Raw genomic sequence first — 16,698 nt, forward strand, 5'->3', positions numbered from 1 at the left:
AGAGGGCTGATGCCAGGGGACTCTGGCTGGGTCAGCATCCTGAGAGTAGAGCCCTCTCCTAGAGGAAATTTATACAGTCTCGCCTCCCAGAGACTAATCAGTCCGTCTTGTTGATTTGTTAATTTGTAGTGAGAAATGCAGCTGTTAGGAAGACTAGAGAGCTCTCATCCTTAGATTGGTGTATTTTCTCCCTGTAGGCATGCTGCGTGAGAAGCCGAATTATAAATAGACTGTTGCTGAGAGAGGAACAGCACAGACCCACCAAGGGATTAGAATAAGGACAGTCCAGGGAAGGGCTGGCCAACTGGTAGCCCTTTGGGTTTTCCTCTCTGTTTCTTGGCAGTTTCCCAAGCTTGTCTCATCATAAGGCTCCTCTGAGGCATCTGTGAAACACACTGGTCGAGACCCTTCTCCTGGAGACGGATGGCGAGGGTCTGCAGTGTGGGTTCTATTTTCTCTGCAAGTGCCTCTGGTGACCTGTGTGATTAGACAGGTTTCAGAAGTGTTGCAGGCCTAGTGTCTCTTTGTTTTCTTTTAACATCGTGTTTGTTTTTCATCTGTTTTTTGTATCATGCAGGTAATACATGCTCATTATAGAAGCCTAGAAGTTTAGGAACCTGCAAAATAAACATTATCCATAACCCTAGCACCTGTTATTCCTGGTGCTGTTGACATTTTGGCACTTCTCCGTCCGGCAACTTCAACTTTGTCAGGCCAGTTGTCTTGTAGAATGTCCCAAAGTCTGGATAGTTCTTCTAGTGGTCTCTTTATTCTCTAAGTAGAAGTGCCTTAAAAAGTATTGTGCTGTTCAAACATATGGTGGTATTAAAAATGATCAAACTCAGGGCTGGCCGCATGGCCTAGTGGTTAAGTTTGGCCCACTCTGCTTCAGTGGCCCGGGTTCAGTTCCTGGGCCCAGACCTACACCACTCATCGGCAGCCGTGCTTAGGTGCGACCCACATACAGAATAGAGGAAGATTGGCAATCGATGTTAGCTCAGGGTGAATCTTCCTCAGCAAAACAAAAACAAAAACCCGCAAAACTCATTATGCCCCAGAAAGTGGCCCCAGTGAATGTGTCCGGGCACTCCCGCTCCAGGTGCCAGTGATTTCATCACCGCCTGAGTTATCATTCCAGCTACCTTGGAATATGATGCCATTTGCAAAACCAAGATAGTTTTTTCCATTTCAATTATTTTCCTAACTTTATATTTTGAAAAATTTCAAAGCTATACAAAAGTGAATGAATACCACAGATATCTTTCTTTCAGATCCACTGAGTGATACCATTTTGCTATATTTGCTTTATCTCTCTCAACAGACACACATTTTATATATGTATATATTTATATGTGCTGAACTGTTTGAAAATAAGTTGCAAACACTTGACATTTTATCCCTAAGTTCTTTTGTGTGAATCTCCTAAAATACCATTTTTTTTTACATAAGTGCATTATCAGTATACCCAAGCAAGAAATTTAATGTCAATATAGTTATTAATTACCTACAGTCCACATTCCCATTTTTCCCCTTGTTCCAGTAGCGTCATTTATAGCTGTCTGTCTTTTTGTCTGTCTGTCTGGGATCCGGGATCCAGTTGAGGCTTGTGCATTTCGTTTAGTTGTCCTGTCTTTTCAGTCTTATTTAGTCTAGAACAGCTCCCTCATTGTCCCTTCTCTTCCTGTTTTTCGTTCTTTTTTAATGATATTGACATCTTCGAATGAATTAGGCCTGTTCTTTTGTAGAATGTCTACAGTCTGGATTTTTCTGGCAGTTTTCCCTTATTAGAATCAGGATAAACAGGGGCCTCGTCTGGTGGCACAGCAGTTAAGTTCTTGTGCTCTGCTTCCACAGCCCGAGGTTCCCTAGTTCGGATCCCAGGCATGGACTGATGCACTGCTTTTTGGTTTTTTTTGGGGTTTTTTTTTTTTTTGAGGAAGATTAGCCCTCAGCTAACTACTGCCAGTCCTCCTCTTTTTGCTGAGGAAGACTGGCCCTGAGCTAACATCCGTGCCCATCTTCCTCTACTTTATATGTGGGACACCTACCACAGCATGGCTGCCAAGTGGTGCCATGTCTGCACCCGGGATCCGAACCAGCGAACCCCGGATCGAGCCATGCTGTGGCAGGTGTCCCACATGTAAAGTAGAGGAAGATGGACACGGGTGTTAGCTCAGGGTAGTCTTCCTCAGCAAAAAGAGGAGGATCGGCGACAGATGTTAGCTCAAGGCTAATCTTCCTCAGGGGGGAAAAACACTCAGGATAAACTATTTTTTTGAGAAGGACTGGCCCTGAGCTAACATCTGTGCCCATCTTCCTCTACTTTATAGGTGGCACGCCTGCCACAGCATGGCTTGATAAGTGGTGCCTAAGTCCACACCCAGGATCCGAACCAGCAAAACCGCTAGCCACTAAAGCAGAGTGTGTGAACTTAACTGCTATGCCACCGGGCCAGCCCCGGGATAAACATTTTTTACCAGAATACTACGTTTTTTATGCTGTGTCTTTCCCATTGCAACACATAAGCAGACTTCTAAGTTTGTCTTATTCTTGGCGATGCTCTCGTTGATCTTGCTTAAGGTAGTGTGTAAGCGAATACCAGATTTCTTTATGGTAAAAGTACCCTTTTCTCTTCGTAGTTAAGTAATTTACGGTTTGATACTTTGAGATTGTGTGACTATCATGTCCGCAGCAAACTCTTGACCAGTGGGTTTAGCTTCCATTGGTGATCGTTGCCTGAATCGGTTACCTCGTTTCTGGTCTACAGGTGATAATCTCTTCTGTCGTTCCTCGTACGTTTCGTTAGCGGACATTCGTTCGTACAGAAGCGCTTTCCCTGCTCTGCCCTCTTCTTTGAGTATCTCTGTGGATTCGTTGGAGTTCTTTTGTAATTCAGTTTGATGCTCAGATTGTCCCACATCTGCCCACTGGGAGTCACTTCTCGATAGCTCCTGTGTCTTTTTGAGGTGTCGCCATTTGTGCTTGAGCATTTCCACGCTTTCTGAGACAATAAGATGTCCAGCTCATCTCATACTTCCCTGCCAAAGACTTGGAATCAGCTGTTTCTCCAAGGAGCCCTGGTTTCCTTTTTGTGCAGAATGGCATTTAGAAAGCCAGATCCAGCACTAGGCCTGCACTGCTCCTGAGGTCCTTTGTTTTGGTCCTAATGGTTCGTGACTTGAGGTGCACATTTGAGTTAGTACTTGTGGTGCTGTGTGAAACCCACCTGCCTGGGCACCAGATACATCAATTCAGTAGATGGAGGGGAGGACCCCAAAATCTGTACTGTCTAAAAAGCCTCACTGGAGATTCTGATTAAATACAAGCATTGAGGGGCCGCCCCGGTGGCGCAGCGGTTAAGTTAGCACGTTCCGCGTTGGTGGCCCGGGATTCGCCGGTTCGGATCCTGGGTGCGGACATGGCACCGCTTGGCAAGCCATGCTGTGGTAGGTGTCCCACATATAAAGTAGAGGAAGATGGGCACAGATGTTAGCTCAGGGTCAGTCTTCCTCCTCAAAAAGAGGAAGATTAGCAGCAAATGATAGCTCAGGGCTAATCTTCCTCAAAAAAAAAAAATACAAGCGTTGACAGTGGCACTCACTTAAGTTGTAGTCACGCTCCAGTCCTGCCTTGTCCAGGCTCCTTTGAGGTTCCTGATGAGCATTTAGGGGGTCACCAGACCCCTCACTGGCGGTTCCCGCAGTCTCTCGGTTGACTCCAGTAGGTGGCTAATTAAGTCCTTTCTCTTGGATCTCACGTAGGAAAGCTTATTTTCTTTGCGTTGGAGACTTGCCTCTGTCTGTCGCCCATTGTGCAGGATCCCCAGCAGGCACACTCCACGTGCATTTAGGACACCAACAAAGGAGGTGCTGAACTGGGCGGAGGGGCTAACAAAGAAAGACATTTTTAACTTCAGCCTTGATGAACTTTTCCAGAATTTTACAATTAGAAAACTTAAGAAGAAGCTATTCTAATTTTAGCATGGATGTACAATTTGAGGTTTAGAGGTTGGTTTTGTTCTTCTTGTTATAATTACATCTTGTGGTGCCCAGAGCCTCTGAAGGTCTTAACCCTGCGCCAGTTTGCACGCACTCCCCTCCCCTTTCAACAGCAGATTCTTGAAGGAAATGAGCTGTGTTTGAAGGCTTCAACCCCTGTCTCCTGTAGCTGGTGATGATTGCTGTCACTGAGCCCTAATTGATGCAGGCTTTTGTCTGTGAGAGTGTTAGGAAGTCTGCTGTCCTAGGGCAGTAATTCAGTCTTTTGAGGTGGGAGGGATAATTTTGGATCCTATTGAGAATCCAGTGAAAGCTAAAGACCCTCTCCTCAGAAAAATTCACAAAGACACAGATCACAAATGTTCCGTTCAATTTCGAGGGGTCCATGGCTTCCTAGGAGGCCCCGTTAAGAGCCCCTAGCCTGGAGCCTGAGTGAACTAACCATTCTTCTGCCCACCAGATGGGAGCTCAGAATGTCTGAGCTCGGCAGAGCAGATGGAGTCGGAGGACATGCTGAGCGCCTTAGGCTGGAAGCGAGAAGACAGGCCAAGGCAGAGCTCCAAGACGGCCAGCAGTGCCTTCCCGGCACTGTCCCCCATGGTCGTCATGAAGAACGTGCTGGTCAAACAGGTGAGCAGGCCCGATAGCTTCTAACGTCTGCGCGAGTGAGAGTTTCTGAGTTGCTGTGTGCAGAGCCCCCCCACCGCCACCAAGGGGAGAGTCTCGCAGCAGCCCACGAGCAGCACAGCGAGGCGCACCTCTCTCCTGGGAGGGGGCTTTCCCTTCGACTGCCGACAGTGCTTGAAAAAGGAATACAAGAATCATGACATGTGTTCTCGTTTTCCAGACAGTAAGACTGTTTTATTTCTGTACTCCTAGTCTGTCCAAAGGGACTCCAGAACACTTTAGTGATGTGTAAAGGAACCAAGCAGAAATGTCATAACTTCCGTGGTGCCTTCTAATACATGGCAGAATTTAGAGTGGAAACAAAAGCTCTCTTTCAATTTGACTTGCCCTGGGGATTTAGATATGTGGGATGCATTTATTTGTTTGAGGATTAGAGGCAGTTTCCATGTTTCTCATGTCACATTCTGAGCACTTTCTTAGTCATCAGTCAAAGCTGATGTCATTAGTGAGAAAGCAGCTCGCTGGCTTCAGATGGCTGTCCCGGCAGAGTCCACACAGCATTGCGGTGGAGTTGAAGAATACCCTGTTGTTTAGCTATGAAAGAAGATTTAGGTGAAAATCTAAGCTAAGCCCCATGTTTGAAACCGAGAACTCAGTCATGTGAACTTGGTTAAAGAACCTTTAACTTCTCCCTGCTTTGCTCTGAAATAGACCCATTCTCACCTGGGTCCGCTGAGGAGGCTGCTTGAAGCTAGTGAAGTTTGAAGTCTGGCTTTATGTTGCTGACCTCTCCACCCTGGGTGGAAGAATATGGCTGCGACCTGACAGGGACCCTTAGAGTTTCAACTATTACCTAGTTATTTTTGAGGAGCACAAACTGATTTTCAACAAGGCAACCTGGGGAGTTTGGGAAAAGAATTGGAAGATTTTTGCCTGGCAAATCACATCTCAGTGGGAAGCACAGCTCTCCCTGTTGAGATGAAGAGAGATAATAAAGACGTGAGATGGAGCCCAAGTCTGGTGGTCCCGGCCCCACCAGAGCTGCTACCCCCTGATCTCGGGCCTCTGTGCTCACTTGCCTTCTTCGTTAGAGGCGAGGCTGGCGGCTCTGGAGGGAGGGCTGAGAACAGGCTGAGGGCTGAGGAGGCTTTTCCAGGAGCTGCATTCTCAGGACAGAGACAGCTGGGAAGGCTGCTGGGCTGATGAGGAGATAGGAGGCTTGGGGGTGGGCTGACCTGGTGGAGTAGTCCAGGAGTTTAGTTTTGTTTTTTCACACATGCTAGAATCCAGCACACTTTAGAATTAAAATAACAATGTACTTAAAAAAAATCTCTGCATCTCGTGTAAGACCTTGCTTATTGCTGCTTAGTTTTAGGTATTTTTCTTTTGAGGTCTGGTTCCAGTTCTGCCCCGGACTGTGATGTTGCACACAGTTACTTACCCACCATGGACTTAAGTTTCCTCATCTTTACCATGAAGGCTTTATGTGAAATGACTCCGAGATCCTATCCAGGTCTAAAATCTTGTCCCGTATGCCCCTAGATAATTTCAGCATGAATAATACATTGTAAAATCTCATACTAGAACAAGTAAGCTAAGCAGCTCTTAGGGCAGTGGGTAGAGCAGTGGCGTTAGGAAGAACAGTCCAGTGAGAGCATCTTGGGAAAGCAGTGACTGGATATTTTCTGGATCCGTTTGCCTCGTAGGCCCACCCTTAGGGTGTGAGTGACCAGGGGGCAGCCTGAAGTTTTGCTTCTGCCTGAGCAGGACTAGGTGATCTCTGCTTAGAAGGAACCCTGATTTTGGATCTCCTCTGACAGGGAAGTGCAGTTGCTAGGCCTGGCATTGTTTGCTTACGAACATCCCAGAGTATATTTAAACATCAAGAGGACTCCAGAACGGACTCCCCAGGTCATCCCAGCCTTCGCACAGGAGATGATTTACAGTTGGCCTAAAGTTCCTAGCCAGGCGTCCAGGAAGCTGAAATGTGTGCAAAACGGTGTGCACGTGTGGAAGATAGTCCATAGCCTTCTTCAGCTAAATCGAAGGACCCCACCAAGGAGCAGAAGCTCTGCCAGGCTCTCTCTGCCAGCCTCATCTACACTCATATCTTTGGGACCGAGTTGGAACTGGACTGGCTGTTAAATATTAGAGACAAGTAGCCATGCCCTTCTCTATCAGACTTCCATCTGAATCAATGCTTTAATTAGAAATGAAAATGTCTAACTGAGGAGTAATAAAACAAAGGCAGAACAGCAGAATGTTTACGATGGGTTTTAGAGTCAGACATAGGATGGAATCCTAGCTCCATCACTTAGTAGCTTGGTGACTTAAAGCAAGTTATTTCAGCTTTCCAAGCCTTAGTTTCCTATTTGTGAAGGGAAATGACAACTACCTCATGAGGGCGTATGGAGATTTAATGAGACAGCCCACATAGAACGTCACACAGTGCCAGCCCGTAGGAGCAGCAATACACGGCGGCTATGGTTCTCTTGAATGGGTTTATGGTTGCTGGGTGTCCCTGCCTTGAAATGGGGTCCATGGATTCCTGACATGATGTAACTTTAATCAGAAGTTGTTTTCAGGTACAAGAGGTTCCAGATGTAAGTAAATGGAGATAGACTTTGGGGTGAAGTCACACTTATAGGCTTGAGATTAGCACATTTTAACATGTGCCAGGAAATCCTACTATCTCTATTTTATGGCCTCAGTTGTGACCTTAACTATGTCAGTACTTCACCTACCTACAATTTCTTTTTCTGAATGATAGCACTTGAATAAAAATAGATGTTTCTCCCAGTTTTCCCTTAGCAAAAGTAAAAAAAAAAATTACACCGTCAGACCCAAATGGATTTTCAAGCCGCATCTCCAGTCCTGTTCTTGAGAAGGGCTGCCCTCTAGGTGAGGGAAGCGCTGTGCTTGAAATGGTTGTGAATGTCCGCGTGTCTGCTTTGCTCCTTTGACGGAAGCCCGCGCGTCTGTCCTTTCAGCGGGTAACGCGTCACCTGCTCTTCTCCCTTTGTTTCAGGGCAGCAGCGCGTCCCAGCCCCAGTCGTGGACGGTCCAGCCCTCCTTTGAAGTCATCTCAGCGCAGCCACAGCTCTTATTCCTGCACCCGCCCGTGCCGCCTCCTGTTAGCCCATGTCACACTGGCGAGAGAAAGTCAGACTCCAGGAACTACTTGCCCATTCTCAATTCCTATACCAAAATAGCCCCACACCCAGGCAAAAGGTGCTTCAGCCCCGAAGAGAGAGGAGAGAGTGGCACGCAGAAGAAGATCTGCGCTGAGAGACTCGGGCCGAGCCTGTCTTCCAGTGAGCCGACCAAGCCTGGTGCTGTGCCGTCCAGGCCCCCAGCTCCCGTGCCCCCCAGTGCCAAGCTTGCCGAGGACTCAGCCCTGCAGGGGGTGCCCTCACAGGTGGCAGGCGGAAGTCCTCAGACTCTTCAGCCAGTGTCCAGCAGCCACGTGGCTAAAGCTCCCAGTCTGACCTTTGCGTCCCCTGCCAGTCCTGTCTGCGCATCAGACAGCACCCTGCATGGGTTAGAGAGCAGCTCCCCGCTCTCGCCGCTGTCGGCTAATTACAGCTCGCCTCTCTGGGCCGCCGAGCACCTCTGCCGCAGCCCGGATGTCTTTTCAGAGCAGCGGCAGAGCAAACACCGGCGCTTTCAGAACACCCTGGTGGTCCTGCACAAGTCCGGGTTGCTGGAGATCACTTTGAAAACCAAGGAATTGATTCGTCAGAACCAGGCAACTCAGGTGGAACTAGACCAGCTAAAGGAGCAGACCCAGCTGTTTATAGAGGCCGCCAAGAGCAGGGCTCCTCAGGCCTGGGCCAGGCTGCAGGCGTCTTTAACATCCGGGTCCAGTCATGCTGGCAGTGACCTGGAAGCACTCTCTGATCACCCAGACATATAGCTCAGAAGGCACGTTTTCCTGTGACTTGAGTGGTTCTTTAACTCTTTTGCTGTTATCTTATTCCCATTTCCTGAAACTTATGTAAGAGCTTTCCTTCTAAACTTAAACTATTCAGCAGTTCACGTATGAAGCCACATGCCAGTACCTGGCTGCTGTCTTAACCTGTGGTCTATGCACAGTTTACTATGTCTCTGTTCCACTGAGGACCTCAGATTCGGAGTGTCCTCAAGTTCCTTTTCCCTAGCCTTCAGGCACTTAGATGGTTCACAGGGCAGAGGAGGAGAGATGACTGTGTGGGGCTCTTCCAGCTGTCACCTCCCACCATCCCACCCACTCACTGTGATCAAGGGTGAGTGACACGGATGAATGTACAGAGCGGCACCTGTCAAGCCAGGGAGTAGGTGACTTAAGGATCCCTTCATGGCTCTGCCCTTGAACGTCTTAGTCACAGAGGAAAATAAGAGGCAGTGCGTTTGGGTGAAACCTGAAGTGCTTTGGGCACAGGTTGGGCTGGGGGTGCCAGCACTTAATCACTTAAAGCTTTGTTTTCTTAGACGTGGAAGTCAAGGGGAAAGGGCTGTACCGTCTGACTCTACACCTTAGTCACAAGCCAGGCTTCTCTTCACTTAAACTGGTGGGCAGAATCCTTCAGATTTTTAAGTGTGGAATGGATTCAGTACCATCTGGAATTACAGTTGATGAGTTGCTTTTCTGACTTAGAGTCTGAGAAAGCAGACAGGGCCGGCATCTCTTGTCAGGAGCCGGAAGATTTTGGTAATTTATGCCTTCTTTCCCTTTCTTCTTTTGGGACAATGCAACCTGTTTTATGTATGAAAATCTTAAAGATGGCTTCCTGGTTCCTGAGAGTGTAATGTAAGTTAACCCTCTTCTGCCCCCTTTGTTTTACTTTTGTTTTTATAAAGGGAAAGAAGTGATTATGATGCCTGATAAACTTGGAATTAAAGTCATCCTGAGGTTATGAAATATAAGTCCACAAAAAATTGGAAAGCGTTCTTATCCGTTTTCTCTTCACACCCGAAGTTTCCACGTGTCCGTGCGGTGCGTGGTGACGTGGAGCGGCTGTTGTGCGAGTCGCGTTTGTGTCTTGCATTGGATTTTGGCAGCAAAGCCAGAGGGATAGTGTTGGTTCTGTGAAGTTCATCTAGAAATGGAGAATCTGATGAGAATTTCCAGATGGTACACATTCTTCCAGCTTCCTTGTAAAGGTAAACTGCTTAGATTTCTAAGTGGTATTGTTTCACACTTTCTATCCTCTTATTCTAAAATCTCATCCTCTTGAAAATCTTTGTACAAATTACCTTAATAAGAAGTTCTGTATGACCAGCCTCATCTTTTCTCCAAGGAAAATCTTCTTGAAATTCTACCAAGGCCAGAAGCTAACGCTCGTATTTACTAGGTAGTTGTAACTCTGATGTAGGCAGGTTGCCTGCACTTTGTTCTCAACTGTGTATGATTTAGATCGGACCGATTTAGAAATAAACAGTTCGAGATGGTAATAAAAATCCCGAGATGCTCCTGGTCGCTGTAGGATAGTAGTGATCTGCCATTGGCTTTCTGAAAGAGTCTGAGGGATCGGAGCGAGTATGTCGCTAAGCAGACGCAGCTCCTTGGAACAGTCTGCCCTTGGCCCACTCCCCGTGCCCCCCCGACTCTCTGGGGTACCACAGCATCTCTGCTCTGCGCACCATGCGAGGAAGCTTCCTTTTTGGCAGAATATGTTTGGCAGGAAAGCTCTGGAGACAGGTGCATTCAGAACAGCCTGGGCACCAGTCATGAGCCTTACTGAGTGTCAAAAATCTGCACACACTTGCTGAGAACCAAATTTATTCCATCGGAAAACCCTCTGTGGCGCTCTGTGCCTCTTGGCCGCTTCTTCCTAGATTAAGGTTTGCCGTTTCCCTTCCTGTCACAGTAAAAGATGATGAAAGCCGTCATTGCTCCTCACTGCTGAGGGGCAGGGAGAAGCAGCGCCCCCAGTCCGCCCCCGCCGGCTCTTTGCTGAACTTGTAAGCTGGTGCGGAAGCCCATCTAGGCTGTTAGCATGGGTGTTCTTTCCCTGGAGGAGCTGTTAGCAGAAGGAGCCAAGTAGAGAAGCTAGATCTTGGAAGGTGAGATCCACTGAGGCTAGCAGACGTTTGGGGCCAGAAGCCAGATCGGCAAACGGAGGAGCGTCGGGGTTGAGCAGGAAGGTCGGCTGGCTGCACAGGCTGTAAGTAGGACTGGTCTTGGCAGTGCATGCTCTGGTCTGGTGTCGCGCGCTGTGGCGGAGCTGCCGCGTTCTGAGGTGAGAAGGCGTTCTTAGCACACACCAACCCTCAGGAGAACTCCTGGCAGATCTTGTTGGCAGTGTTGAAACACATCTAGAAAAAGCTGCGGGTTGAATTGGCTATGGGAATGGAGTTTAATGACGTTTGTAATTTATTACACTCTCATTGCTTTTTATTCATTATAGTATTGTCTGACTTTTTTCTACTATGACTCCTTCAGAAAAGTAACTCTCGTGCACATATTGAAGTGTTTTTCCTGCTATGAATTCTTTAGGATAGAGATTTATTTACCAAATGTGAATTCTTTTGGAGAAGTATGAAGTTTTGTAGAAATTGACTGTGAAATGTCAGAGAAAAATAAAAGTCACTTACTTGAAAACTATTGGGCCTTTTTGCTTTATAACTGCTTAAAAATACTAAGTGAAATCTAGAGTAAATATTTGACTCGATTTAAGTTTCAAACCTGTGTACTCACGTCCTTTGGGAATGTTGGGCTGAGATACTGAACTCATGGAAATGCCTCCTTCAGCCTTTGACCAGTGTCCTGACAGGAACTGCAGGTGGGCGAGCCGTCCGGGTCCCTGGAGGCTTGGAGGTTCGGACGGGGGAGGTTGGGAGGAGTGAGAGGAGGACACAATCCAATGATTTCTTCCATCGGATCTGACAATTTCACAAGTGGAGTTTGTCTCCTGGGATAAACTAAAGCCACATTAGGTGCAGTTCTGTGTACCACAGGAAGGTCCTTAGCAGGCACATGTCCCTGCCTTCCTCCAGGCTGCTTGGAGTTGACTGCCACCCTGCCAACGCTCTGCTCCTCCTCGTCAATCCTCCCCTAGAGCCGCTGAGCGGGGAGATGCCTGGGGGGAGATGCCTGGAGTCCTCCTGCTCCCCGAGCCAGCCAGGACGCCCTCCCGGGACTTTTAAGACACTGCAGAAATAAAAAGCTTACCCTCATTTAAAGGTCTAAAGGGTTGCCATAGTCGAGTTCTTACAGCATTATTTCTGTGCTACACAATTTTCTAAGTAACTTTTAAAAATATGGCCGTAAGTCCATCAAGATGAAATAAAAATGAGTAAAGGTGGCTAGAGAAGGTCCCTCCTGAAAGAGCGCCATCCTTCCACAAGAGGGACCCCAGAGCAGCAAGGCACACACCTGGCCCCGGCCGGGCTGAGCAGGGCACAGTTGCTTGAGTTTGTAGCCCTGGCCCCTTGGCTCGATTCCCGTACGTGGAAATACTCATCTACCCAGGACGCGTGTTCGCAGACATGCCTGTGTGATCCACGTCTTTATGGCAGCACTGCAGACTGTACCGTGTGAAGGGGTCTAAGACCTGCGTGCACTTGCCGCATCTGTTCCTCACTAACTGGTGACTTTGGATAAGTCACTGACCCCCTCTAGGTGTCACTCCTCTCAGCTGAGTAATGAAGAATTGGAATTGGTTCTGTCTGTGGTTCATCCCAGCTCCATCTGTTTGTAAGATCTATAGCTGTGTTACAGGTGAGCTATAAAATAAACAGATTAAATTTTTTAAAAACCTGGGGTGCCTGAGAGTAGGTTCCGAGCGCTCTGGTTACGTGGCGGTGTGTTACAGTACTCTGCCGGCCTTTAACTTACTGTATGGGACTCTGGGAGAGGCGTTCGGCCAGTCTGCCTTGGCTTTGCCTTTCTTACCTGGTTGCAGCTAACATGGATTCACTAATTCCCATATAACAGACTGCTCTCAAACAATTATTAGCCCCAAAGGAGAATAATTTGGAGCTGAATCATGTCCTTTCCTAGTCAGTCAGCTGCTAACAGCTCTTTCCTTTCATCTGAAATGAAGGATGTAACTGGTTTTCTACTTTGGACAGTAGGTCAATCAGCTTTTATTTCCTTCCAGATTTCTCTCCCTGCAACCAGGGAAGATGCTTCTGTGTGTGTTGTAAGGAGCCTCTTGGGTTGACTTACCATTATTTTGTTGTTGTTGTTGTTGTTGTTGTTGTTTTGGAGGAAGATTAGCCCTCAGCTAACTACTGCCAGTCCTCCTCTTTTTGCTGAGGAAGCCTGGCTCTGAGCTAACATCCGTGCCCATCTTCCTCTAGTTTATACGTGGGACGCCTACCACAGCATGGCTGCCAAGCAGTGCCATGTCCGCACCCGGGATCCGAACCAGCGAACCCCGGGCCGCCGAGAAGCGGAACGTGCGAACTTAACCGCTGCGCCACCGGGCAGGCCCCGATTTACCATTATTTTTGAGGTAAACAGTCACAGACCACGTAGATGCGGTGGTACTTGGTGAGGACTTTATTCTGGTCCCAGCCTCCTGGGTATCACCTTTCATCCACGCCGGAAGAGAGAGGAGAGATGGGAAGCTGTCTGCCTGGGTGAGACAGTGCACTCAGAATTGCTGGGGAGAAGCGGGCGGCAGGGAGCACCTGTATCTCCGATACCTCAGTTTCTTTTGTCATAAGAGGAGGGGAGTAATCCTTGCTGTCCACTTGACACCCAGAGATTATGGTGAGCTGCGAGAAAATGATGTCTCTAAAGTGTTTAAAAATTGCTCCACCGAGCAAGGCAGCCTCCCTGCACACAAGCCCGGAGAGGGAATTCAAGTGATGGCATTCCGCCCCTTAAGGGTTGTCATTTGCTTGAAATAATTGACTGTCTTCTCCCAAAATCTCATTTACAACCAATGGAAAGAGAGCAAACCTCAACCCAGCCTTTGACTGGCTTCCTGGGAGAAGATATTCTGTGGGTCCCTGGAGTTGTGGGCCCACTTAGGCATCTTCCTCTCAGAATTCCTCCTCCGTTCTTGGAACACGTGGCTCTCCTGTCTCTTTCTCTTTCTGAAGGATGGTTATGCAAGACATTAGAGACTTGCTTGAAAGAACAGTCTGTATGGTTCCTTCCTCAAATTACAGCAGCTGGAGAAGATGCACGAGAAAGAGAGAAAAGCCTGTGGAGTACGAACTTAACACAGCGAGTGGGTGGAAGCTGTTAGGGAAGGAAGAGGCATAAACGCTGAGAGCAGGATCCCGAGGCAGCCCGCGTGAGGGCCAGGCGGGCTGAGTGGTTAGTGTTTGGAGCGAGGCCTTCAGAGTGGCTTCAGAGCATGAGGGTAAAAATAGCTGCCTTTAATTTTCGTAAAGACTCAGGAATTGCAGTGGCTTTGGAGGGGGTGCTCGTTAATTCTGGTGAATGTCTCTGTAAAGAGCAGACCAGGCCTCGGTTCCCCAGGGGCGCCCACAAGCCTTTGCCCCCCGGCTGGGCAGCTGGGAGTGCTGGGCCTGGAGCCCCGCCCTTCGTGCGGGGCTGAGAACGTGGCAGCTCCCGGGGTCTGGCCGAAAAACCAAGACGTGCTACTACTCAGGAATGGTAAAACTGTAATAATACCCCCACAGAGAGCTGGGGCGAGAGTGCCACCTCTGTCACCCTCGTACAAATTAATAAATTGCCCCCAAGTCAGGGGAAGAGAAGAAGCTTAAAGATAACACACGAATAAAACACTGCAGCCCCCGCAGGCCCTGCATCATATTTAACAGACACAGGAGAGCCTGGCTCTGGAGGTTGAGTGGTCCTCCTAGCAAATGTTGAATTCTGACTCCCCTCTGTTCTCCATCTAGGCTTCTGGGCTTCTCCTTGCTTGTCACTGGGCTGCTCGGCAAATGCAAATAAGTGTGCCCTTAAGCAAAACACACCAAGGGCAGCGAGCTGCCAAACAGCCCAGGATCCCACAGCTGAGGACACGGTTACAGGCATGGTTTAGACAGCATGCTTTCACAGGTCCTGGCGCTCCAGCAGGCCGAGGGCCCAGGATAACTTTAAGGTGAAAGCCTTTCTTTAAAGCCTTCGAATTGATGTTTGTCCGTGAAGATGTATTTCGCAGTATATGCTGCTCTCATTCTGGATGCATTTTCCAAGCATCAGTTACTCTGCGAAGCTGCTAGTCAGTGACTAATGTTGCTGATTATACTAGTCAGATTGGGCCAACAGTGACAGGACTGGCCTCCTGGCCCCGCCAACTGCAGGGGACTTGGAAATGTGGGAGAGCACGCCCTGGGTGGTAAATGTCTCTGCCACACTGATTACTATTTTTCAATTGAGGGGAAAAAGGGCTCTGGGACCCACAGGGTCAGAGGTGGGCAGGCACCTGATGGCACAGGTCAGCCCCAGGCATCCTCACACATGGGGTCCTCACTGCTCGGTTTTTCACCCCCATTCCCCCCAATCCATCAAAATTTGTGTTATTTTCAAACCTTAATCATTTCTACTTCTGAAAGTTTTAATGATTCCTGAAGCTTACCTGACTAAGACACTGTTATTGTCACTTCAGGGTAACAGATACATAAAGTTGTCAACACCGCTGCTGACCTGGTTGTAGGGTGGAGAGTGATAAAGGAAATAGACAAGGTCCCTGCTTCATTCTAGCGGGAAGGTGGCAATGACCATCAATTGGTCAGTTGCCCCTTTGATGGTCCGGGTCCCACTAGGTCTTACACGTCTGAAGGTGGATGTGTGAGCCTAGGCAAGGTGACACGTCCTACTCACTTCTATTTTTACGTCAAACATTTTGATAACCTTTGGGTTTAGCATCTTAGGGCAGGAGCTCTTCATGTGAAACTACTAGTTGAGAACAGAAGGGTTGGTAAAGGCACAACATATTAATCAGTTGGTAGGCTCACCCCAACGCCCAGGCACACTAGGAGAGAGCTCTCCGAAGTGGATTATCCTGTTGGGTGACTCACCTTCAGCCGTCTGAGCTCACCCACAACAGCAGCCTCCTCTGCTTTGCTCAGCAGCCCCCCTCCCCACCCCGCTGCCTCAGAAGCCCTTGCACGACCCCAAGCGTGAGCACCTCCTTCAGTTTTGCATCGTAAGCTCTTTGCTCGCCTCACCCTAGTCCCAGCCTTGGCAACGCCAAACACTTTCTGAGGCCCAGGGCGTCCAGAAAGACACGTGTGGTCCCAGCCTTGGAGCCCTCACCGCTGAGCCAGGAGACGTGAGTCACAGGGAAAGCAAGGGAGGTAGTGTGGCCTGGTGCCAAGGCCAGCCACAGACCAGAGCTGCAGGAGCTTGCCAAGACCTCGACAGGAGCTCCAGGCGAGTGGAGATTTGAGCTCAGCCCTGGCGCATGGTGGAGTTTAGATAAGCTGAGAGGAAGGGGAGCAGCGTTTCAGCCAGAGCAGAGCCTGAGCAGAGGCATCGCGGTGAGCTGGAAATGTCACGGCTGTGGACCTGGATCTGGTTTCTATGTGATGCGAGCAAGTTCTGTCACCTCCTGGGGCCTTGTTTCCCCATTTGTTAGGTTACTTTCTGCTCTAAAAGATTATTGCAAAAAAAAAAAAATGGGGCCAGCCCCCTGGCCAAGTGGTTAAGTTCATGCGCTCTGCTTCTGCGGCCCAGGGTTCGGATCCTGGGGGCGGACATGGCACCACTCATTAGGCCATGTTGAGGTGGCGTCCCCCATGCCACAACTAGAAGGACCCACAACTAAAATATACAACTATGTACCAGGGGGATTTGAAGAGAAAAAAAGCAGGAAAAAAAAAAAGATTGGCAACAGTTGTTAGCTCAGGTGCAAATCTTTAAAAAAGAAAAGATTAGTGAGCCATGGTATATAAAGTGTCCAGTATAGTGGCCCCACATGGTGGGTGCTCAGTAAACAGTAATTGTAAGATTGTGCAGCCCTTCAAGAAGCCGGGGGGGCGGGGGGGGGGGACAGCTGCCCTGGTTTCGGTCCAAGGTCAGCCTTTCACTTTGTATTTACAGGCTGTGAGCAGCCAATCAGCCGAGCTCCCCACCTGCCTCCTGCACCCTGCCGCACCCAGAACCCAGCCCCTCCTTAGTGCACACCCTGCAGAGTATTTGGTAAGCATGCTCTCTCCAGCT

The 16,698-nt window shown here is 48.7% G+C and overlaps 1 protein-coding gene across 3 annotated transcripts in view; it reads left to right on the forward strand.

The window, feature by feature from the left end:
* The window catches only part of CIPC (CLOCK interacting pacemaker), an 18,752-nt gene extending 7,544 nt beyond the window's left edge, over window positions 1-11,208 (forward strand). For all 3 annotated transcript variants that reach the window (XM_008536405.2, XM_070594298.1, XM_070594297.1), the window contains exons 3-4: window positions 4,459-4,628; window positions 7,654-11,208. In XM_008536405.2, the coding sequence (XP_008534627.1) occupies window positions 4,459-4,628; window positions 7,654-8,541 (1,058 nt within the window). In that variant the 3' untranslated portion in view covers window positions 8,542-11,208. The remainder of the gene's footprint in view (window positions 1-4,458; window positions 4,629-7,653) is intronic.
* Window positions 11,209-16,698: the final 5,490 nt, after the last annotated feature.

The sequence above is a fragment of the Equus przewalskii genome, chromosome 25 (genome assembly GCF_037783145.1).
Source record: "Equus przewalskii isolate Varuska chromosome 25, EquPr2, whole genome shotgun sequence".
Taxonomy (NCBI): Eukaryota; Metazoa; Chordata; class Mammalia; order Perissodactyla; family Equidae; genus Equus; species Equus przewalskii.